This window comes from Rhinoraja longicauda, chromosome 1 (genome assembly GCF_053455715.1).
Source record: "Rhinoraja longicauda isolate Sanriku21f chromosome 1, sRhiLon1.1, whole genome shotgun sequence".
Taxonomy (NCBI): Eukaryota; Metazoa; Chordata; class Chondrichthyes; order Rajiformes; family Arhynchobatidae; genus Rhinoraja; species Rhinoraja longicauda.
Genome location: NC_135953.1, coordinates 117,229,019 through 117,253,344, shown reverse-complemented (window position 1 = coordinate 117,253,344; position 24,326 = coordinate 117,229,019). Strand labels below are relative to the sequence as shown.

The following is a 24,326-nucleotide window of genomic DNA, read 5'->3' as shown; positions in this document are numbered from 1 at the left end:
AGGAGGAGCTGTCCGTCACCACTTATTGGCATTGAAGCTACTAATTGAGTTTAGAAAATATAGCAAAGGATTTTGCAGCCGTTCTGAGTAATCTGATCAGTGTAATGTGCATTTTGATGTCTAAACAATGAATGGGGAATGCAAGTATCACATTAGTATTGATTTAATTTTGAAATTGGTGTCGATATTTGAGAATCTTAAACCATGCCATCTCCATGTGTGCTGAAATTTCATTCCATTATACAACTATTTTACAAAAATGTTTGCAGATTATCATGTGCAGAAATATTTCTGATGTGAAGAAAACTGAGTGGCATAATTCAGTGCTTCAAAACTTTCACATTTCTTAAATATATCCTGAATGATCTATACCTTAATTCCATTCAATAGTCTTGGATTCAAAGGTATAAATTATAGAATATCTTTCCTAGCAGATTGCCAATGGACACTTCCAATCTACTTTTGTCCCATTCCCCCAACTTTTCTGCACACCAGTAATTATTTCTCATTCCTTTTATGAACATTCCTGTCAATGTCCATTTCAGATTCCATCCACTCATGTAAATAGATTCTTCATGTTTTTGGCGTCATTTTCAGCTCAAACCCCTACTTTCTCGAGAACTTAATTTCAGTGATTATATTTCTCTTAAACCCAGTTGCACATCATCACTACAATGAATGCTGGCTTCAGTGAATTTTAAGGATGGCCTCAATGTTTCAGTCAGGTCATCTAAATCCTTCATATCCTTGTCAAACAAGGAAATGCCATAGGAGATATCATCTTTAAGCCTAAGGGTTTCTCAAAGGGACTATAAGTTTAAGACTACAAACTATATTTATCTCATCCCTTTTGCAGAGCCATTCATAGAGAAAAAAATCGGAGTGGTAAACCAGAATAAATTATAAAAATAGTGAAACATTTTACAAAGGTGTAGGTGAAGAAACCAGCAGATGGAAATTAATTGTAAGACTCAAAGCAATAACAAATTCACAGAATTAAATTTTAAAAATATTTTTTTAATGTTTGTTTCCAACTTACCTGTGCTTTCACTGTACATGAGGATCAAAATAAGCATTTGTAATTGGGCTTTTTTTTGGATTAACTCAAGATAGGAATCATATTTATGTATTGGATTTTAAAGTAATTGATTGGTTGTCAAAAATTGCAGCAAGAGTTTGATTGGTTGATGGATACAGAGAAATGCGAGGTGTTGAATTTTGGGAAGTCTAACAAGGACAGGACCTAAACGGTGAATTGCAGGGCTCTGGAGAGTGTTGTAGAGCAGAGATCTAGGAGTGCAGGTTCAGATGTCCTTGAAAGTGGCACCACAGGTAGATAGGGCAGTCAAAAAGATATCCGGCACATTGGCTGTTATCAGTCAGTGTATTGAGTGTAGAAGTTGGCAGGTAAGTACTTCCAATACATAAATATGATTCCTTGACAGTTATATAAGACATTGGTGAGGCCACATTTAGAGTATTATGTTAGGTTTTGGTCACCATGTTATAGGAAAGATGGTGTCAAGCAAGAATGGGTACAGGGAAGATTTATGAGGATGTTGCCAGGATTCGTGGGCCTGAGCTGTAGGAAGAGGTGGAGCAGGCTATGACTTTATTCCTTGGGAGTGCAGGAGGATGAGAGGTGATCTTCTTGAGGTGTAAAAGATCATCAGAGGAATAGATCAGGTAAATGCACAGTCCTTTGCCTCAATTAGGGGAATCGAGAACTAGATGACATAGGTTTAAAGTGGGGGAGGGGAATTTAATAGGAACCTGAGGAGTATTTTTTTTTTAACACAGAGTGGTGGGTATATGTAACGAGCTGCCGGTAATTGAGGTAGGTGCTATCATAATGTTTAGGAGAATGGATGGAATAGGTTTAGAGGGTTATGTCCCAAGCACAGTCAGGTGGGTCTTGTGTGGATGGGGGCACGTTGGTCAGCGTGGGCAAGATGGGCCAAAGGGCTTGTTACCACGCAGTGACTATGTGATAGAACACTAGAAAAACTGGGCCTACAACTTATATTTGATATTCCATATTTGACAGCTCAACAGTGGGGAAGTCTGGGTTCAATTTAATGATGGTTCTCAGCTCCTGGTGCAAGCTGGAGTTACATCTGTTGTTTACACATCTCCTCAGGGGCAATCAATCAGGTAAGTACTTTTTTATTGTACATGTCCAATTCAGATATTTCAGTTTATAGTAGAATTGCTCCTCAATGTGAAATATTAACTGGATTAAAATAACAGTTGAATTACAATACTATTTATTTCCAGACCACATGCAACTACTTCCACCACTTCACATTAATCAAGGAATGGGTACAGCTTTTGTGTATGGGATGATGTAAAAGGGGGGGAAATCCTCAAATATTTTAAGGGTGCATCTGTAATACTAACTTCACTTATCAGCTTATTTCAAATGATGTATGGTTGTCATATTGAAAACACTTCTATATGAAACCTGTGTGAGAGCATGGCTACCTACTCATAAACATCAACAAAAAAAATTAAACAAATTTCAAAAGCATCAAATGTTTATTAAAAACAGCAAACAAAAAATTTAAACATGATTGGTGACAACTTGACCAAAGATCACAGTTTGAAATTTTAACGGCTAAACAATTGAAAGATTCATGGAAGTGACATTTGTGTAACTGACCTTGAATGTAGGGTTATTTTAAAAGAAAAGCTGAGTACAAAAATTCTAATATGGGATTATTACTTTTGAAATAATATTTTGCCTATTGTTCTGCTGAGTAGTAAAATCCTTACAGTTAATAGAAATGAGAAAAATAACTAATGCACAAGATTATTTTGCATTTAGTCAAGTTATAATTAAACAAATATGCTAAATAAATAAGTGTGGAGGTTATGATGTAATTGTTTTTTGTTTTCATATTTGCAATTTTACTCTGAAATTGAGGTATCCTTTCAATTTATCACTGATGAAACAGCTCCATCTCCAATCATTTTACTTCTGGGAATTCCCACAGCCCATCTTGTTTTATATTCTGCCTATATCTACAGAATGCTGATTTCTAACTACTTAATGCTGATACAGTTGAAATTAAATTTGTTTTAATTTGTTATGTAATTGCCCACAATCCTGTTCTCAATAAAAAGTAAAAATATTTGTTTTTACAGGTATGGGCAGAATGAGAGGATTCCTGATCATGTGAAAGGAAAGCTACAATGCCTTTCATCAATCCTAGGATTGCTGGCAAATCAAACAAACTAACATTGAATCCAGTGACACATGTATAATCTTTCAAAGTGTCAATATTTTCTTCTAAACAGTTTCTTGTACTTGTGAATTTTTTTTTCTGGTGAATTAAATTCATAAGCTTTCCCTTGATAATTGTGTTTCTGAATAATAACTAACAGTAGATGCTTAAAAAAAGATAAAAGTTGTTTAATATAGCACATGTAAATGTTAAACCCAAAGATGTAAATAATTTTGTATTTATTGTAATGTTTTCTTTTGTAAATGGTAGATTTTTTATTTTTTCTATTTCTCATGTGAGTTATTTTTGAGTAAACAAAACACAATGCATTGATAACAGTTGAATTGGGAAAATTGTAGGTTTGTATTTAACTTTTGTGCATAAAAGGGATTTACACAATTTGTAAGAAAATTGTATATGAACTTTGTTTTTGTAAGAGATGATTTTATATATAAATGTTATATATTTTAGGGATGCACTAATTTCATTACTTGACGTTGTTCGCAGCAAAGCACTTCTTCCAAATAGAATTGGGCCTTGGACTTCATGTCATTTACATGATATTGTGTGTTTATTAACCATTTTAAGATGGTTGTTCATGTAAAGTCAAAAATCTCATCAGACTAAATTTGTAACTTTGCCAAGTACATCCTTACATTCTGATATTTGTAAAAGTATTAGGATTTTAAAGTAATAGTATTTATTGTTTTTTAATTCCCATGTCCAACCTTCTTAAACTGTAGTTAAATGATAAAGGGTTGAAGTTGGAGTGAAACTAGTACTTAGTTGCTAAAATGGTAACAATTACCAGTGAGAGGAAAATCCAGATAATACTGAAAATTGAGTTTGATTCCAATCCACCAATTCCTGCTATGTGAATTATGTAAATTACATGTATATATTTGTATGATGATGCTTGACGCTGTCTATTTTTTACTGTATTTAATACAATCTGTGTATTGGTGCTCTTATACAAGTTTGCTGATTTTGTAAAAATCAGTTTTTCCCAATTTCTTTCCCCTGAAGAGTGGATATGACTTTCTTTTAAAAAAAAGGGTCTCCACTTGCCTGTAAAATTTCTTGCAACCACCGGCATGAATTTCAAGTTTCACATCATTAAAAATCTAAATTTGAACGTTGCCTGCCTAATGTTAAAAGGAAGTGCGTGTAAGGGGAAGATGGTGATTAAGCATTCTATTCAAATTCTAATTAGTGAAAGAGCAACTAAATTAGCTGTTAATTGTTCTGATGCTCGAAGTCAGCAATTAGCACATGCATTTTTTTCAAGGAATTGGAATTCTGTTGGTTTACTTCCAATACATTATTTGCATGAGCGTTGGCAAGTTTCAACAAGCTTATTGTACCGCCTCCCAAAATAATACATTTCCACCACTCTGAATGTTAATCTGAAATGGAAACTGGATAACTTTATTCTGTAAAAAAACAACTAAAGGTGCTATATCAGCATTTAAAGGACATTTGGACAGGTGCATGGAAAGGAAAGGTAAGGTTTAGAGTGATATGGGCCAAACATAGACAGGTTGGACTAGTGTAGATAGGGCATCTTCGTCAGCATAGGCAAGTTGGGCCAAACGTTTCCATGCTGTATGGCTCAACCAATGATAATTGTAAATTTCCCCGATGTGGGACGAATAAAGGAATATATATTATCCAAAATTAGCTAATACATCTGGAATTGGAGTCAAATCTCAAGCCTTTGGATTTTGGGACTTACCCGATGAAACCACTCTGCTACAAACTGAAGTTTAAATCTGTCTTCCATTCTCAACTAAGAACTAATTTTTATTTAGAAATTTTAAAATTAGTATTTCAATATGTTCATTTTGAACAAATTTATCACTTGGCTAAAATCAAGAGCCCATTTTCCAGCCATAAATTACAGAACTGATGAAGGATCCTTTGACTTGAAATGGTAACTTGATGTTGCACAACCTTGTCCATACTTCCACCATTTTTAGTTTTTATCTCAGATTTTCAGTATCTGCATCTTAATTTTCATATTGGCATCAGATTTTTAATAGAAGTTGGTATTACTTGAAATTACATCCGATTTCTAAATTATGAGAAAGCTGAAAGTTAGATGTGAATGAACTAACACTGATGTTCCTCTACTGTTTATAAATCAGTCTTGTTGATAGTCTTTACTAGCTGTTAATGTCAACATTGAAAGACTGAGGTAGGAGGCTGCAAAAAAAGTAGAGTTTGAGAGCTTTTATAAATGGATTGCCAGAGGATAACTTTATGTACATGATATACCAATTTTTAAAAAAAATCTTCACAGGATGAATTTGTCTAGATTTGAAACAAACTGCTGAAATTTTTAAGCAGGTCAGACTGCATCTGTGGAAAGAGAAACCGATTTATGTTTCAAATCTAACAGATACTGTCTAACCTGCATTTTTCCAGTATTTTCAGTTTCTATTTCAGATTCCCAGCACCTAGCTTTGGATTTCATTTGTATTGATCTGAATGTAGCAACTCCAATTCTAACTACATTTACTTTGCTGTGAAATAAATCAGCTTAACATGTGAATCTGGCCTTGTTTCTTCAAATTTATTTGCTCCTCATTGTTTGAAGTTCTAGAATAATCTGGTGAGCATAACGAGTTAAATATTTACCTCTGCAATTCAGCTTACAATATCACTAACTTTATAACAGGCTTTGACTAGTTCATAGGAGTGAATGATGCAACTGAGTCCGTTATAATAGTAAACCCCATATGTAAAATTAGTTTTAATTCACAAGATTATTTGTGTGGTTTACTGCTCTTGCACATAAATGTATTGTGAGGTCTTTTTTTAAAAATGATCAAGAAAGTTAGAGACTGAAAGGCAAAAGTAGTTAATGGAAAATAGTGCTCCAAAAATAAAGTGAGAACAATGCTGAGAGAGGACCAAAGCAGATGAGGTGATACTGAGAAGGTAACTTCATCAAATGAATTTGTTGCATCATCTGGTTCTTGGTGATATCAATTGAGATGACCATCTGACTGACCTAAATATCCCGATTGTCTCTACCTCCTAGTTTTCCTCACCTTGATCAGCAAAAGGCAGCCTCTCACACCTTTTTCTCCCCCTAGTCTGAATATTTCCTGATGGGTGTATCTGAAGATACCTTTACGCATCCCCTTTTGACAGGACTCGCTGCAGAACAAAAATTCTCATCTCCATGTAACAGCTGTGTAAGCATTCAATTCCTGATGTGGTTCTATACAGTTGTGCTAACTGGGAAAGGGATTTCCCTAACACCAAAGTCAATGCTAGCTTGCAGTTATCTGCATGGCTGGGTTTTTAACATAAACAAACTTGTGCATTAATGGTTTCAAAGACAACTTGTACCTATGTAAAGCATATTATTTAAGACTTAATTATGGATGTCTACAGTGAAATACAAAAATATACCTGAAGCTTCATCCAGAGGCACCATTCACAATATGCTTAAACTTACTTTTCATGTTCCACCTAAAAATCTAAAAATAAAATAGCTTGCAATATTTGTCATTTCAAAATTGGTAGATTTTAAAAAGTACACCTATCACATCTATATGAACATTACAATTTTACGCAGAAGTTAAACTGTTGCAAGTAGACTGAATAGATTAGAAAGCAGTTACAGTTGAACCCCATTATTAACTTCAGTAGTTAATAAAATAAAGTGCAATTTAGTTTTGTTAACACTATATCCATAAATGTATTTTTGTTCCTTACAGTTTAGCATTGCTGTATAGTCTAATATCGGATTGAGAATCCTATGAGTTTTCTGTACATCAGTCCAACAAGTATTGTAGCTGCTATCGCTATCCCGCATAGGGGGCCAAATGTCCATCGAGGTCCATAACGAGGATAAACTTGACCAACAAAGGCTGGTCCAAGTGTGCGTGCTCCACTTCCAGAGGCTGTTAACCACCCCATGTAAATACCCTAAAGTTTAAAAATGAGAGACTTAGATACTATGAGCTTTTGCACAAAATATAGCCATAGAATTATTTTATAAAATTTCTTCCCAACTCTACTTCATCCTCTTTAAAATTATGGCACTGATAGTAATCATTAGTATCACATGGGAGAGGGTAGAGTGATCAAATTGCAGTTCAAGATTTTATTATATGTCAGTAGTGCTAATATTAAATAAAATCAAACATGTTTTCTTTTAAATCATTTTCTCCAGCTCGTCATGAAGTTATGCCATACAGGTAAATATATTGTTATTGGCATTCTGTATCCCACTGGTTTGCAAACAAATGAAATAAGTTCCCACCCCGTTCTTGCAAGACATCGTCCAATATACTGTACGCAAACCCATTCTTCCTAATTGATCATCAATATTTCAATGTGATTTGAACCAGCTATTTTTAGTAGCCAATTTACCAGCAGCCACAAGAACAACTTTGCTCATCATGTTTTGAAAATTGGTGCAGCACAGACTAAAATCTTAGGGGTGAGATATAAATAACAAGAGGTTGGAAAGCAATTGATAAGAGCTATACAGAGGCAATATGAAATGAAAAATACATGGAGAGCAGAAGATTACAATCACGTTAGGGGAAAAATAATGGTTTGGAATATTGTGATTCTAAATAAAATAGGGGAAACAGAAGACGTGGGCGGCACATGCAGCGCCGGAGACTCAGGTTCGATCCTGACTACGGGTGCTGCACTGTAAGGAGTTTGTACGTTCTCCCCGTGACCTGCGTGGGTTTACTCCGAGATCTTCGGTTTCCTCCCACACTCCAAAGACGTACAGGTATGTAGGTTAATTGGCTGGGTAAATGTAAAAATTGTCCCTAGTGGGTGTAGGATAGTGTTAATGTACGGGGATCACTGGGCGGCACGGACTTGGAGGGCCGAAAAAGGCCTGTTTCCGGCTGTATGTATATATGATATTATTATTTTGTAGAAGCAATTACAGCCAAGGACATGGATAACACAATATACATTCTGAAGAAATTCACATTAAATCACGGGTCAGAATTTGACAAAATTAAGATAATCCAAATAACGAAACCGAAGAAAATATTAAAATTAATAACAAATTCTCAGGATTAGATGATAAAGAAGGTAAATCATCCTAACTAATCTTGCAAATTTATTTTGATTAATTAAATAGTCCTTTGTTTTGGAAAAATGTGCACACCCAGTACATCCCAATATTTAATATCAGGAAGTTACTAAAGTCTAGATTTAAGCCTGGAGTTAATGAATACCTTCAAAATTTCAGATGATGAGATGGTAATGTAATCGGTACTCTTTTTTTGGACAAATCACATTGCTTTAGTCCCAAAACTCATACAACACGGAAACAAGCTCTTCGGCCCAACTTGTCCACGCTGACCAAAATATCATCTATGCTATTCCAATTTGCATTTGACCTGTAAACTTTTCTAAACGTTTCCCATCCATGTACCTGTCCAAACGTTCAGAGACATATTAATGCCTATGAATTCATTTTACCAGGGTGACTTGTGGTGTACCACACAAATTTGTGCTGTGGCTACAGCCATTAAGTTTTATAAATTAACTTATCGTGGAGAAACCACATATTCAAGATGGTGGATGACACAAAAAGATAGATAACAATGTAAATAATGTAGAGAACAACAGCAGCATAATTTATTCATATATTTTTAATTTACTGGCAACTATAAATATAGTTTGACAATACCAGGAGAACCAAGAGTTCTCGATTTTAAATGTATTGGAAATCTTGTAAAAAGAGTTGTAAATCTGTGGAATCCACTGCCTCAGAAGGCAGTGGAGGCCAATTCTCTGAATGCATTCAAGAGAGAGCTTGATAGAGCTCTTAAGGATAGCGGAGTCAGGAGGTATGGGGAGAAGTCAGGAACGGGGTACTGATTGAGAATGACCAGCCATGATCACATTGAATGGTGGTGCTGGCTCGAAGGGCCGAATGACCTACTCCTGCACCTATTGTCTATTGGTCTTGGAGAAGGTTTATCAGAAAGATATCCAGACTCCAAGAATAGTTGAAGAGATTGCACAAACTATGATTTTATTCTTTGTAATATAAACAGTTAAAGACTAATAATCAAAAAAATTAAAGATAATAATATAGGATGGGTAGAGATAATTTTATTTGATGGTTAAGGGGTCATGGACTGTGGTTGTAAGCTAGAACATTTAACAATTAAGTTAGGGAATACTTTATAACAAAGAAGTGGTAGAAGGTTTGGAATTTTCTTCTGCAAAATATATTTAATGAGAGGGTAATTGTTTATTTTAAATCTTAACCTGATAACGTATTTGATTAACGAAGATCTAAGTTATATGGAGATAAGTCGATCTCACTAAACTGAGCAAGTGTAAGGGAACCTGTCCTTATGTTTCTAGATCCACTTGACATTTGCAGAAGCAGCTCTTACAGTAACTGGCTTACAGTTACATTAATGTCACTTGCAGAAAGATATAATAGACAAAGAGATACAGCAGGGAAACAGGCCCTCCAGTCCATTGAGCATCCATTTACACATATCCCATTTTATTCTCCCAAATTCCCATCAACTCCTTCCCTACGCGTGACCAGTCACTAACACTCTAGGAAGCAATTTACAGCAGCCAATTAACCTCCTGACCTGCACATCTTTGGGATGGGCGAGGAAATTGGAGCACCGGCGAAAACCCACGCTATCACTGGGAAAATGTGCAAATTCCACATAGACAATACCAGAGGACAGGATTGAACCCGGGACACTGGAGCTGTGAGGTAGTGGCTCAACCACTTGTGCCTAGGCCATTTAGAATACATTGTTGGTTATAAACTGTCAGTGAATTGATAAACTGTGGAAGTTATGGAAACTGAAAATCATAAACTGTCAAAAAAATTATACATAGTTACACATTACTTACCTGTGGCTTTGGTCCTAAAATCTTTGAATACAAGGTGTAGGTAAGAACACTACAGATTGGGTATCCAACTCCAATCAAGATAACAGATCCGATATATTGAGCTAGATGGATAATGGGTGTATATTGACACCATACTTGCTGCACAGGACATCCTACTGCAATAGCGTTGAGACCGAGTGAAGGCTGTGATAAGAAATTCTGAGCAGCTATGGAAGATTCACGATATTTTCTTTCAGCAGAACTATAGTTGGAACCATTCTTAAGCTCTGCCAATAAAAGAAATATATAATTAGGATATTTATTTTCAATCCATGGACTTGGCTGTCTTTGGCTTTTACTGTTCAAGGAAATATGAATCCAAATAAATGCTTCCTAACCTGGGCTTCCATGTGATTTTGTACTCTTTCTGTAACAACAAAACAATTATTTGAAAATAATGACAGAAAATAAGCCCAGGTCTCAAAATGATAATCACGTTTTCTGTAGAACCCCAATATCTATATCTACTTCAAATGGCCTACTCATGGTTTTATGTGCAAGCAATGGAATGGGATTATTAACTGGTTAAGTGATTACATTCAGAAATTGCTTTAAGTGCAGTTGCTACTAGCCATTTCCTCATAAAACAGAATTATGCCTCTCAAGTTAAGTACCACTTGGAAGAATCACTGACATTAGCAGTACATAGAATGTATTCTAGGTGAAGGACATCGATATACATCATCAAGAGTAGTTTGGTCGCACTGTTGCATATTATGAGTTGACTGAATCCTTAAGGATATAGCTGCAACAATGGGCCCAAGGACAATGGTAAGCAGACTAAGATAGGAGAAAAAAAACTTTCTTGACCAAGTCCCCACCAGTCTATCAAATGAGATGCAGTTGTCCATGACAGCAAAGGTAGAGGTCAATCCAATGGTGCATTGACCATATGCGACATTAGTTGGATAGATACAGATCAAATCAAGCTTCCAATTAAATGGCTGCATTGTCCTGGATGGTGTCATGGTTCTTGAAGCTGCATTTATTCAGGCAAGTGTGTTCCATCACACTCTAGTCTTAGAGACAGTAACATGGATTTGGAGGCTCAGGAGGCGTCGTTCTCCAGTGAGTCCCCTTTGACCAATTCTTGTAGCCAATTCTTGCATTTAAGAGGCTGGTCCAATTGTCCTAATGGAAATTCCCATGATGTTAATGTCAGGCAATGATAATGTTGTTGAATGTCAAAGACTCTCTCTTGTTTGGGATGGTCACTGCTCGCACTTTTGGGTGATGAATGTTATTTGCCACATATTAAACAATGTCTGCACACATGTTTGCCACATATTAAACAATGTCTTGTTTACAGCAAAGACTACTTCATTTGTTGTGAAATCATCATCAATCATCTATGTTTGATTCTCTAGTGGAAGGAAGGTAATTGATAAAGCTGCTGAAAATAATTGGGCCCATTTAGTAGTGATGTGCAGGGGCTGGCCAGATTAACCTCCAACAGCTACCATCATTTCCGTTTGCATAAGCTATGACTCCTGATGATCAATGACTTCCATTGTACGTCTCCTTGATTAAATGCTACCTTGATGTCCAGAGCAGGGACTCCCATATTACTGTAATTAATAAAGCACAGCAGATGCTGGAAAAAGGGAAAAAAAAAAACAGAAAATGCTGATAAAACTCAGTATTTTTCTAACGTGTTCAGTTTTTCTTTCACATTAATATCACCTCTGGAATTCAACGCTTTGGTTCAAGTTTGGACCAAGGCTGTGATAAGGTTTGGAACCCAGTGATCCTAGTAAAATCCATATTGAGTACTGCAAATAAACTAAGTGCTGTTTGAGAGCAATGTTGACTGCACCATCTCACAATCATCATTTTGTTGATGATTAGCATAGGTTGACAGGAATTGGGTATATTTGTCTTGCTTTTAGTAAGCGGAACACTCCTGTGCAATTTTAACATCTTCAGATACATGCCACTGTAATAGTATTGGAACTGAAGTTGCCAAAACCTGTCTTTTCCTAGACCATTTGCTGTATCTAGTATTCTCAACCTTTTCTTAATATCATACGAATTGAATAGAATTGATCGAAGGCTGGCTTTGGTGATGGTTAGGATTTTAAGAGAAATCTGAGGTGGATGATCCACTCAATACTTCTGGGCAATTGTGGCGCGGTATGGTACGGTTTCATGTGCTAGATCCTGCCATCATTGAGGATGAGTTTTTCTTGGACCATCTTCCACTAGTAGCTGTTTAAACGGTCCACTACCATTCACATATAACATAGCACAAAAAGTAAGGAAATTTGTGTTTGGTAGATTATTTCTTTGTTGTAACAATGCTTCTTGGCAATAAATCTTATACCGTTGGAAAGCCTGTTTATTCCCCTTTTAAATGGTGCCACATTTGTAAGGAACATGCATTTGTGGGATGAGCAGCAGAGCTGAGTATATGGGTTGCACCCATGAAAAATTTGCCAAATCTTCTCTGCCAATTCCAAACAGCTTATTCTGCTGTTGCTATTGACTCTTGTTTTGAGCTTCTGGTACCACCAGGTGCTGACAATCAGGTGCCTGATTGGCACCTGATTGGCAGCATCTGTGAGCATGGGCCCTGCTACAGTGGTCAGTAGGTGTCTGCTCCAAGAATCGGCATGCCACGTTTGACTGATCTGGATAGGGCCCGTACGATAGGGCAACTTCAAGCTGGTGTTCCGCAAAACCAAGTTGCGGCATTATTTGGAGTGAGCCCTAGTACCATCTCCAAAGTGAAGGCCAAGTTCCATATAACGGGGGATGTCAGAGACAGGCCGCGAAGTGGGCGTTCCAAGAAGACGACACCCGAAGAAGACCGTTTCCTCACCCTGTCAGCACTTAGGAACCGTAGGCTGTCTTCTACAGATTTGCAGTCAAGGTTTGCAGGACGATATGGCCGACGGCTCTCTGCCCAGACAATTCGGAACAGACTGCACGCAGCCGATCTCCGGTCTCATAGGGCTGCCAGGAGGCCTGCCGTGACTGCCCTTCACCGTCAGGCCCGTTTGTGCTGGTGTCGGCAACACGTGCACTGGAACCTGAACATGTGGAGGAACGTTATGTTCAGCGATGAGTCCAGATTCTGCCTACGGCAGTTGGATCATAGGGTCAAAGTGTGGAGAAGACGCGGAGAACGCTATGCTGATTGCTGCACCGATAGAGTAACATCTTTTGGTGGAGGCAGTGTGATGGTGTGGGGCGGCATCTCCCTCACTGGAAAAACGAGGCTTGTCATCATTGGAGGCAATCTCAATGCAGAGAGATATCGAGATGAGATTCTGCAACCAGTGGCAATCCCATATCTCCACAGTCTGGGACTGAACTCTATCCTCCAAGATGACAATGCTCGCCCCCACAGAGCAGGGTTTCTCAGAGACTACCTCCAGAATTTGGGAGTGGAGAGGATGGAATGGCCTGCCAGCAGTCCTGACATCAACCCCATTGAACACTCGTGGGATCAGCTTGGGCGTGCTGTTCGTGCAAGAGTGACCAACACAACCACGTTGGCTGACTTGCGACAAATGTTGGTTGAAGAATGGGATGCCATCCCACAACAGTGTGTGACCAGGCTGGTGACCAGCATGAGGAGGAGGTGCCAGGCTGTTGTGGCTGTGTATGGTTCTTCCACACGCTACTGAGGCTCCTGTTTATTAAATGAATAAATTGTTAAATTGCCAATATGTCTTGTTTCTTCAGACTTCAATCATCCAATCCACCAAACAACACCGAACAAGAGTCAATGGCAGAATAAGCTGTTTGGCATTGGCAGAGAAGATTTGGCAGATTTTTCATGGGCGCAACCCACATACTCAGCTCTGCTGCTCATCCCACAAATGCATGTTCCTTACAAATGTGGCACCATTTAAAAGGGAAATAAACAGGCTTTCCAACGGTATAAGATTTATTGCCAAGAAGCAATGTTACAACAAATAAATAATCTACCAAACACAAATTTCCTTACTTTTTGTGCTATGTTTACATGTGGCAGGAGAGCATACGTAGTTTCATTGCATTATTGGTTGTGGAATGACTTAGCTCTATAAATGTCATGTTAATTTTGCTGTTGGCATGCATGTAGTCCTGTATTGCAGCTTCACTAAATTGGCAGCCTATTTCAGGTCTGCCTGTGCTGCTCCAAGTGTGCCCTTAGGCACTCCTCATTGAACCAGAGATCTCTTGGCTTGATAGTAATGACTGAGGGATAAGCCAAGGTACAAGGTAAATGTTATGAACAAATTATCTATAACACAGATTGGTGAGGACAAGGTGTATCACACACTACCCAAGATAGATTGTCCAGTGACTATATCCTTCAGGATTTGGCCTGATTGGTTAGTGGCAGTGGATAGTTCTTGATGTTAACATTGAAGACTTCATCCTGGGGTAGGTATCTGTGTAAGGTGCGAACCTGTAAGCATTACTGTTGCTTAACTAGACTGTTTAGACACCAAACTATAATTATATTGTGACTTTGCAAGGTTCACTGTCCTGGGGTCAACGCTGCCATGTCTGTTAGCACCATCAGTGCTGAGGCTGATGAGGCATGATTAGTGCAGATATATCTTTGTTCTCTCTCAATAAAGTGGCCCAGACAGTTACTCAGCGACGAATCAAGGACATTGCTGTGGAACTTGAGTCACCGACAGACCAGACTGTGTAAAGATGGCCGGTTTTCTTTTCTGAAGGTCACTGGTGAACCATATGGGTTTTAGCAACATCCAGAAGATTCATCTTTACCAAGACCGTTGTTTTTTTTCCAATCCTGATGATGAACTAAATTTAAATGCCACAGCACTCACTGTAGGATTGAATTCAATTATCTGCATTATTCATACTGTTCATCTGCATCTAAATTACTGTTCTGTTGACTTGAGCAGTGCAAAGTCAACAAAATTCACCCATACAGTTGTGAACGATGGTAGGCAATACTACTGGCTGCTGAAGATTCAATGAAAATCTCCACTGTCAAGTGCAAAAGACAAGCTGAAACATTTGCAACTATTTTTAGCTATAAGTGCCAAATAAATGTTCCATCCAGAGCTCCTTCAAAGTCTTTTTCATAACAGCAATTTCATAGCTACCTTTCAATATTTATGGAGACACAAGAGATTACAGGTGCTAGAATCTGGAACAACAATCTGCTAGAGGAACTCAATGGGTCGAGCAGCATCTGTGGAAGGGAAAGACTGTCAATAATTTGGGTTGAAATCCTGCACCAAGATTGAGAGTGGAGAGGGGAGACAGCCAGTATAAAGAGGAGAGGGGGAGTGGTGAGAAAGGGACCAATGGGTAATTGGTAGACCGAGGAGGGGAGAAGGATGACAGGCAGAAGGAGCCAGGTGGAGGAGGGGCAGAGGCAGAGTTGGGAGACAGAGGCAAATGGATGCAGACAACAAAAAGTCAGACGGAGCCAGAGCCAGGTAGGGAGGAGGGAGGATAATGTGGGAACACAAAGGTTACCAGTTCTGGAATCTGAAAAGTAAGGAAGGCAATGATGGGGACCATTAGAAGAAAGGCGAGGGACAGATCTCTAGTCCCTCACATTTCAAGACAAGGGGTACTCGAGTTTTGAATCCTCGGCCCAGGGGATGTCTGTGTTTGTTTGTTCATTTGTTCCGGTGAAGGCGCTATGCGCATGGCAGCCAACCAACACTCGCTTGTCTTTTTCTTTTTGTTTCACTTTTAATTTCAAGTTGTGTACCTTGTGTGTTGTGACTGTCGGCAGACCAATTTCCCTCCGGGGATGAATAAAGTTCTATCGTATCATATCATAGACCAGAACTAGATTGGGGGGGGGGGGGGGGGGGGGGAATCCAGTAAGTAAAATATTTGGGCAGTAAGTGGATGGAACTGGGAGTGGGAGGGGACAAAGAGGAACAACACCTCCATATTCCACCTGGATAGTCTATAGCTCAATGATAAGAACACTGAATTTAAATATTTCAAGTAACCCTCCCCTCCTATGTTTATGTCCCTCTCCACCTTCCAATCCTTCAATTTTTAGCCCTTTTCGCATAACCACCCTCCCCCATCATCCAAACAACTCCATCACCCCCCAATCCTAATTAAATCCACCTTAACCAAATATTTTCCCCACCGGATTCTCTTCCTCCCGATTGTCATCTGGTTCTGGTTCCACCTGTCTTCACCTCTCTCCTAATGGTTCCCATTATCATCTTCCTAAATTATCCGATTCAGTACTTTATATTCTTGCATATCACCCTCTTAGCTGTCTCTACTTTCATCTTCCCTGCATCTGCCTACTATCCTTCACCCCCTTCTTAAGTGCACCAATCACCTACCGGCCACTGTCTCACCACTCCCTCTTTATACTGGCCATCTTCCTTCTCCACTCTCAGTCCTAATGTAAGGTTTTGACCCGAAACATCGACTGTTCCTTTACGCACACTGCTCCCCCCCCTTCCCTTCCCCGAGATGCTTCTCAACCAGCTGAGTTCCTCCAGGCGATTGTATGTTGCTCTCAACACTTATCCATGGCATGTGTCAGGTGGTTTGGAGCCTGCAGGCAAACACAAGAGGCTTGAGTCTGCCAGCCAAACTCCACTGGCAATTTCTCAGCTGCCCTCTAACACTAGACTTCACAAGATCTCTACATGTGTCCAGCAACAGAATCCAAACTCTGAATTCCTCAGAGGTTACATAAGGAAATCTGCCTGCTGATTCCAGATTAATTCCTTTTTTATAAAAATGTATGCATAATTAAAAACAAAGAGCAACAATAAAAAGTGATGTTGCATTACCCAAAAACTTCCAATATTTTCTTATTCAACATTTCTGAGATTGGGTGTATTTGCTTTTAGGTCAGCACAAACATCAAAATGAAGGCACCATCAGACGGAGACTAACCAGACTTACCTGCCCATTGGATTTGAGGATACTGGTTTCCCCACGGTAGCAGAATAAAGAAGCCAACAAAAATGAGAACGAATCCTCCAAGAAGCAATTGCCGATCTTCAATTCTGTTTTTTTTTTAAAAACAAACCAAATAGATGTTTGTAATAAGTCTACATGCAAAAGCAAGCTCAAATACTGTTACAAAATTTATATCTTGTATTTTTACCTTTTTGAAAGAAATTTTATTGCCATAAAAACTGCAATGGATTCTACTCCAGCACCCACCATGAGCAGCCCATTGTAGAGGACAGCCTGATTACCAGTCCATGCATACATGTCCATGGTTAATGGAGTGGCTATCCTGCAAAGACATTTTTATGCTTTAGCTTCAAACTGTTGCACTACAATAACATTCAAACATGTATAATATGCAAACAACATCCTATCAAATAAAGATGTTTTTAATTATACATTAAGTTGCTAGAATGTTGAATAAATTTACTTCAGTTGTTGCAGTTATCATGGCTTGATACCATATTCACCTGACTAAACAAACAACACGCTGAGAACTGAACTTAAGCATCTCATGCCCTTTATGCCAAAGTAATGCACTGCCTTTATCAACTAATGCAGCAAACTAAAATTATTTTGTTCTGTTATCACTTAGATTTAAAGATTGCCTGAAACTGTGTTACAAATAACATTCAACTAGAACTCCCTGGATATCAAGATGCCTAAAGGGTAAGATATAGCAATAATAAAAAAGTTTACATTAGACACATTGTTGTGCCTGGAAGAATAATGAACATGCAAGTGTAAAATTAAAAGGCAAACCACAAAGCAGAGAAGGGCTTTAAAAAATCAGCCAGATAATGATTTAAAAAAAAAATGTTTTCTAAATAAATAGTGCAAGAGTGTGCCTTACAAATGTGTGGGGTTTATTCTCGACCAGGTAAGCTATCTGTAGAGGCTAATTATGTGTGTAAAATTCTTAATGGATATTTTAGGTTGGGGGTAATTCTGCTTCCTTGATTTTACTTTCACAACTGATCTGTCTGAATTAGGTCCAAATAGAAAGGGTAATGAATATTGCGGTTGATGTGAAAAATGGTTTCATGGTCAACTTTGAAGGGAAAATTATAAATGGCCCAGTCAGTTGGATTTGCAAGTAACTAATGGAATTTAATACAGAGAAGAATGTAATGTATTTGTATAGTTCAAATATGGTGAGATAATTGATAATAACTGGAAGAATACTAGAACTGTGAAGGAACATAGGGATCTTGGAATGCATGATCAGCAATCTTTAAAGCTTATTAGAGCTTATTAGAATGGTTTAAAATAACACAATTACCCAAGACATAAAATAAAAAAAGCAGGAAGAATTTTCAGGATAAAGTACTACTTAGACTATGGCTTGAATACAGTGGACAGTTCTAGTCACAACATTATGGGATTGCATTAGAGAAAAGGCACAGGGCATTTTAGATGAAATTGCCAGGACTGGAAATTTTTAGCTATGAGTAAATATTTTGTTTATTTTTTCTATTTTCTTTAGCACAGGGATTAAAACCAGGAGACTTAAAGGAATTAGTGGAAGGACTAGAGTGAAGATGAGGAACTATCTATTTAGACTTAAAGATATAGCGTGGAAACAGGCCCTTCGGCCCACCGAGTCCGTGCCCAGCAGCAATCACCCCATACACTAACACATTATCCTACAAACCAGGGATAATTTTTTTATAATTTACCGAAGCCAATTAATCTACCAACCTGACGTCTTTGGAGTGTGGGAAGAAACCAGAACACCCAGAGAAAATCTACACGGGGAATGTACAAACTCCATGCAGACAGTACCCATAGTCAGGATCAAATCCAGGTCTCTGGTGCTGGAAGACAACAACTCTACTGCTGTGCCACTGTGCTGCTCCGGGCTTTATACTGTTTTTATATTGTAGGTTAATGGGACAGAAAATTCACTGCCTAAAAGGATGGTAAAACAGAAGCCATCATCCAGAGAACAAGTGTGGGAAGCTGGATTAAACTTGAGAGCTCTTTTACAAACAGCACAGACACAATGTGCCAAATGTCCTTCTTGTTGTAAATTTCTATGGTTCCATTAACCACTAGTACACAGAGAACCCCGTCTGTCTTAAGTTAAATATTAATTGCAGTTCAAGTGATTTTCATAAAATTGGGCCATTTGATCACAATGTTATTTTTCCCCCAATAACACTATATTCTCAGTCACTGAGACCAATGTCAGAAGATCCTTCATGAGAGTGAACCCTCAGAAAGCATCTGGCCCCGATTGTGTACCTGGCTGTGTTCTTAAAATGTATTCGGGCAACTGGCTAGAATTTTTGTGAACATCTTCAACCTCTCACTAGTAAGGTCCAAGGCCCCACCTGCTTTAAAAAGGACATTCATAATACCAGTGTCCAAGAGGAAGGTGACATCCTCAATGGCTACCAACCGGTGGCACTAATGTCCATGGCGATGAAGTGCTTCAAGAGGTTGGTTATGACAAGGATCAACAGTGTGGGCAGAATGTCTGGGTTTTATCGGGATAAGGCTGACAAGATTCAAGTGGCCAACCAGTATCTGCGAATTGGATCTAGCTGTTTCCAATAACACTGGGAATAGGCCTCTCCTGGCCTGTGAGCCAGTTAAAGTGATCAGAACAACATCCGAAGGAGAGGGTGCTGTCCTAATGCTCAACTACTAAGGACACAATTAAATAGTCAACAAGAGTAAACTATAATGGCTCTTAATGCTTCTACCGGGGGTGTTGCTGGAAATAGTAATCCTTAAGCCTAAAAGTTTTGAAAAGGCTGTTTCAAAAACCAAAACTAACTGCCCTATAATGAGGGGAAACAAGCAGCGGTGCCAGCGCAGAATTGTTTTTCAATTCCAGTCTAGGCACATTGCATGAAGTCCTAACTATTCTGGTATCTGCCATTTCTGTCAATGTGTGAAATCCACAGGGTATGGAGGAACTCCACAGGAGCTCTTGAGCTTGTAAGAGTAGATTATTTGTCAAACAATTTATATTATTCAATACAAGGATCTGTAAAATAGTTTTCTCCAATTCTTCTGAAGTACCATTAACCAAATCTCGTCCAGCACTGTAAAACTGCTAATATTTTTTTGCCTAGATTTAAAAAGTTGAAATTCCACTGATATACGCCGACTGCTCCTGTTTCCCACATTCTTAAAATTATTGAGAATATTTTGCCACTTTAATTACACCCTTTAATAACTCTACCAGCGGTAGAGTTGCTGCTTTACAGCGAATGCAGCGCCGGAGACTCAGGTTCGATCCTGACTACGGGTGCTGCACTGTAAGGAATTTGTGCGTTCTCCCCGTGATCTGCGTGGGTTTTCTCCGAGATCTTCGGTTTCCTCCCACACTCCAAAGACGTACAGGTATGTAGGTTAATTGGCTGGGTTAATGTAAAAATTGTCCCTAGTGGGTGTAGGATAGTGTTAATGTACGGGGATCGCTGGGCGGCACGGACTTGGAGGGCCGAAAAGGCCTGTTTCCGGCTGTATATATATATATATGATGATGATGATGATGATGATTATATTTTGGAACACTGGTGAAACTTTTCATTGCGATTCCAAAATGTAGAGTTTCAGAAACATTGCCACTACTATGGGATCACACCATTTAAATTCTAACCCTTAAGATTATTTTATACAAAAAGGATAATTTAGTTATGGACATACAGTAAATACAATCAATTTGAGGATTACAATTTGTTTAACATCACTGTCAAAATTTGGCAGTTTTAAGATTGAGACCTGCGAGTAGCTAATTTGGCACCAGATCTATGAATTATTAAGTGAATCATGGGATATCAACAATCAGTTTGGCAAGCAAGCACTGTGCAGAAAAAACAGCTTCGTAAATTAAGAAGATATTTACGTTTCAAAAATGGCAAATATAAAAAAAATTATGAAAAACAGGATGTTGCACGTTACGACGGCGACCAGATCAATATCCCCATCAGAATTTTCAAGCAACTCTGAATTTCCTGCAAAATGGAAAGAATCATTCCATTAGGACAACATCTATCCACTAAATAACTCATTCTGTACAAGTCTCAGGGAAATGTGAATGAGTTACCTTCGACGTCAACATTTATACTTTTTGCCCTTTCCAAATCAGTAACACAGTGTTCCCTGTGGTAGAAAATACACATTCAATGTTAAAATTTGCGATAAAATATAAAGGGCTCTTCAATCAATCACACTGACGAATCCAGAAACAAACTATAAAGTAAATCTAATGCAGATTAGATTTAAAAGATGTATAAAAAGCAAAATAAAGATTACTAAATTAAGATTATTAAGACTCTTTGACCTGAAACACAAGCTCTTTTTCACTTCACACAGAGTCCTGCTGAATATTTTTTGCATTTGCTGTTTTCATTTTGGATTTCCACCATCCACAGTCTTGTTTTTATTTTCAAAGACAATAGAGCGATACAGTGAGGAAATAGGCCTTTCGGCCCAACTTGTCCACACCAGTCAACATGTCCCAGCTGCACTAGTCCCACCTGCCAGCATTTGGTCCATATCCCACCAAACCTGTCCTAACGACTTCTTAAATGTTGGGATAATCCTTGCCTCAACTATCTCCTCTGGCAGCTTGTTCCATACATCCACCACCTTTTGTGTGAAAAAGTTGCCCCTCAGATTCATATTAAATCTTTTCCCCTTCACCTGAAACCTATGTCCTCTGGTCCTCGATTCACCTACTCTGGGCAAGAGACTCTGTGCATCTACCGATCTATTCCTCTCATTCAACATCTTATACAACTGCAACATGACCTCCCAACTTCTATACTCAATATTCTGGCTGATGACGGTCAATATGCCAAAAGCCTTTTTCACCACACGATCTACCTGCGATTCCACCTTCAGGGAGCTATGGCCCTGCACTCCTAGATCCCTCTGCTCTATAATACTACCCAAAGCCCTAACTATTCATTGTGTAGGTTCTGCGCCTGTTAGACTTCCCACAATGCAACACCTCACATTTTGCTGTATTAAATTCCATCAACCATTCCTCAGCTCAGTGTGTTAAATATTCAGGCAATAATGTTTCATCGACATAGAACATAGAACAGCATAGGAACAGGCTCTTTGGCTCACAATGCTCGTGCTGAACACAATGCCAAGTTAAACTGTTACAAATCAAATGTTACAAAAGTTGTTACAAAAACTGTTACAAAAGTTACAATTCAAATGTTTTCAGCTGTGGAGAAAGTGGAAAGCTTTGGAAAGAACAGAGAGAATATCTATGATAAGTTGGAGACTAAGATATACTGAATGACACAAGGTGCCATTTTAGAGTGGATGGTGGCGACTGTTCATCACAGCCAGCATCAAGCCACTTATGCCATTCAGTCACTCTTCATTCTTTCACAGATACTCCTTTTGTTCTCTCCACCTCTTCCCCTTACCTGCATTTTTAAAACATACCTGAATTCTAAATTGTCCTTGTTCTCAAGAAATATCATTGACCAGAATGCTAACTGTTTCTTTCTTCACAGCTGCTGTCTGGCCTCTGAGTATTACCAGCATGTTCTGTTTTTATTTCAGATTTCCATTTTTTCCCACTTTTTGAGCTTTGAAAAGCAATTTGATCAATGGAAAGTTTGATCATGTAGTTATTAATCTGATCATGTTCACTACTTTTAAGATAAACTCAGCTAATGGATAAACTTAATGGATCATGACCAAAAGCAAACTCCCCATTTGATTTATTTTTCTGCCAGATGTGGGCCACTGAGGCCAATGTTCTGTTAAAGCAGGCACCCTGCATCAAATTCAAGTCAGCAGGAGATTAGAGCATCTGGAACCCCGGAAGCTGATAGGTATATACAATTATGAGAGCATAGATAGGATAGACAGTAAGAATTTTTTTCCCGGGTTGGAAATATCAAATATTAGAAGGCATAGCTTTATGGTCAGAGTGACAAAGTTTACAGGAGATGTGCGGGGCAAGTTTCTTTTACACAGAGGATGCCTGGAACGCGATGCTGAGGGTGCTAATGGAGGCAGATAACATAGTGAATTTAAGGGACAATTGGATGTGCACATAGATATGCAGCGAATGGAGGGATATAGATTATGTGTTGGTCTTGGCATCATGTTTGGCACCGACATTGTAGGCCGAATCGTTATTCCTATGATGCACTATGTTCTATGGTCAATTTCCATTGGGGACAGGGTTGATACTGCCCAAACTGAACTGAATAATAGGCTGAATTACACTCAAGAAAGAAAATTTCTCATGAAATCCACTAGAAACAAATTTGATTCAATATCACTCCCAACAAATCCTAATAAGAAACTTCAACAACCAGTACAGAAAAGATTTTGTTTTAAATTGTAGAAGGAATTTGATATTCCAATCATTATTACCATCTTTCTGAAGCATCCATTAGAACTTACCTGAATAGTACAATAATAAGAATGATATTTAAAATTCCTAGGAAAGCACCCAGAAAAGCTGGTGCAGTGTACATGTTAAGCTGAAGGTCAATCATCTTCCAAAAGACTCCTGTTGGCCCAATACTTGTCATAGCTGTCTGCAAAGCTGAAATAGAATATTAAAAAAACAACTGACATATCTGCATCTATTCAAATTAAAAACAGTAACTGCATGGACTCTGATTAATTTTAACTGTATAATTCTATGTATGTAGTATTCACCATACCACATTTATCCTCTTACACCTTTCTGCCCATTTAGCCAGTCTATTGGTGCTTTATTCTTCAATGTCAACCCAATTTACAATCAAAAGTAGATTTCTTAATTATGGCCTCAAAATTGCATCTGAATGTGTGGGTGAATGGTAGCATTCTGGGGGAATTGATGGAATGTGGGAGAATAAAATGCACAGTGTAGTATTAGTTCAATGAGTACTTGATGATCAGTGTAGAGTCAGTGGGCCGAAGCACCAATTCCCATGCTGTAAGACTGTGCAAAATATTGTTTCCACATTATAGAATTAACGCACATCATTTGGATGTGAGAGAAAACCAGAGCACCAGGAAAACAAACTAGGCCACCACTATGGATAATCCATTGTATCATTCAGAACATGAGTTGTTTACAGTTTAGTTTATTGTCATGTGTACCGAGGTACAGTGAAAAGTTTTTGTTGAGTGCTATCCAGTCAGCAGAAAGACAATACATGATTATAATCGAGCCATCTACAATGTATAGAAGCATGATAAGGGGATTGCCTTTAGTACAAGGTAAATCCAGCAAAGTCCGATTAAGGATAGACCGCGGGTCAACAA

The 24,326-nt window shown here is 38.3% G+C and overlaps 2 protein-coding genes across 5 annotated transcripts in view; one reads left to right on the top strand and one right to left on the bottom strand.

Moving 5' to 3' along the window:
- plk4 (polo-like kinase 4 (Drosophila)) overlaps nucleotides 1-3,370 on the top strand; it is a 30,327-nt gene extending 26,957 nt beyond the window's left edge. Inside the window, exons 15-16 of the mRNA XM_078405271.1 lie at nucleotides 2,048-2,154; nucleotides 3,148-3,370. Of these exons, the coding sequence (XP_078261397.1) occupies nucleotides 2,048-2,154; nucleotides 3,148-3,241 (201 nt within the window). The 3' untranslated portion in view covers nucleotides 3,242-3,370. The remainder of the gene's footprint in view (nucleotides 1-2,047; nucleotides 2,155-3,147) is intronic.
- The window catches only part of mfsd8 (major facilitator superfamily domain containing 8), a 48,532-nt gene that overhangs the window by 3,519 nt on the left and 20,687 nt on the right, over nucleotides 1-24,326 (bottom strand). The window contains exons 6-13 of one of the 4 annotated variants that reach the window (XM_078405295.1): nucleotides 23,472-23,616; nucleotides 21,136-21,191; nucleotides 20,935-21,043; nucleotides 17,227-17,361; nucleotides 17,022-17,125; nucleotides 10,113-10,378; nucleotides 6,957-7,169; nucleotides 2,537-6,718 (exon numbers count right to left, since the gene is read on the bottom strand). In XM_078405295.1, the coding sequence (XP_078261421.1) occupies nucleotides 6,978-7,169; nucleotides 10,113-10,378; nucleotides 17,022-17,125; nucleotides 17,227-17,361; nucleotides 20,935-21,043; nucleotides 21,136-21,191; nucleotides 23,472-23,616 (1,007 nt within the window). In that variant the 3' untranslated portion in view covers nucleotides 2,537-6,718; nucleotides 6,957-6,977. Of the gene's footprint in view, nucleotides 1-2,536; nucleotides 7,170-10,112; nucleotides 10,379-17,021; nucleotides 17,126-17,222; nucleotides 17,362-20,934; nucleotides 21,044-21,135; nucleotides 21,192-23,471; nucleotides 23,617-24,326 lie in introns of those variants that run through there. The other 3 variants (XM_078405305.1, XM_078405285.1, XM_078405314.1) reach the window with 3 other exon arrangements.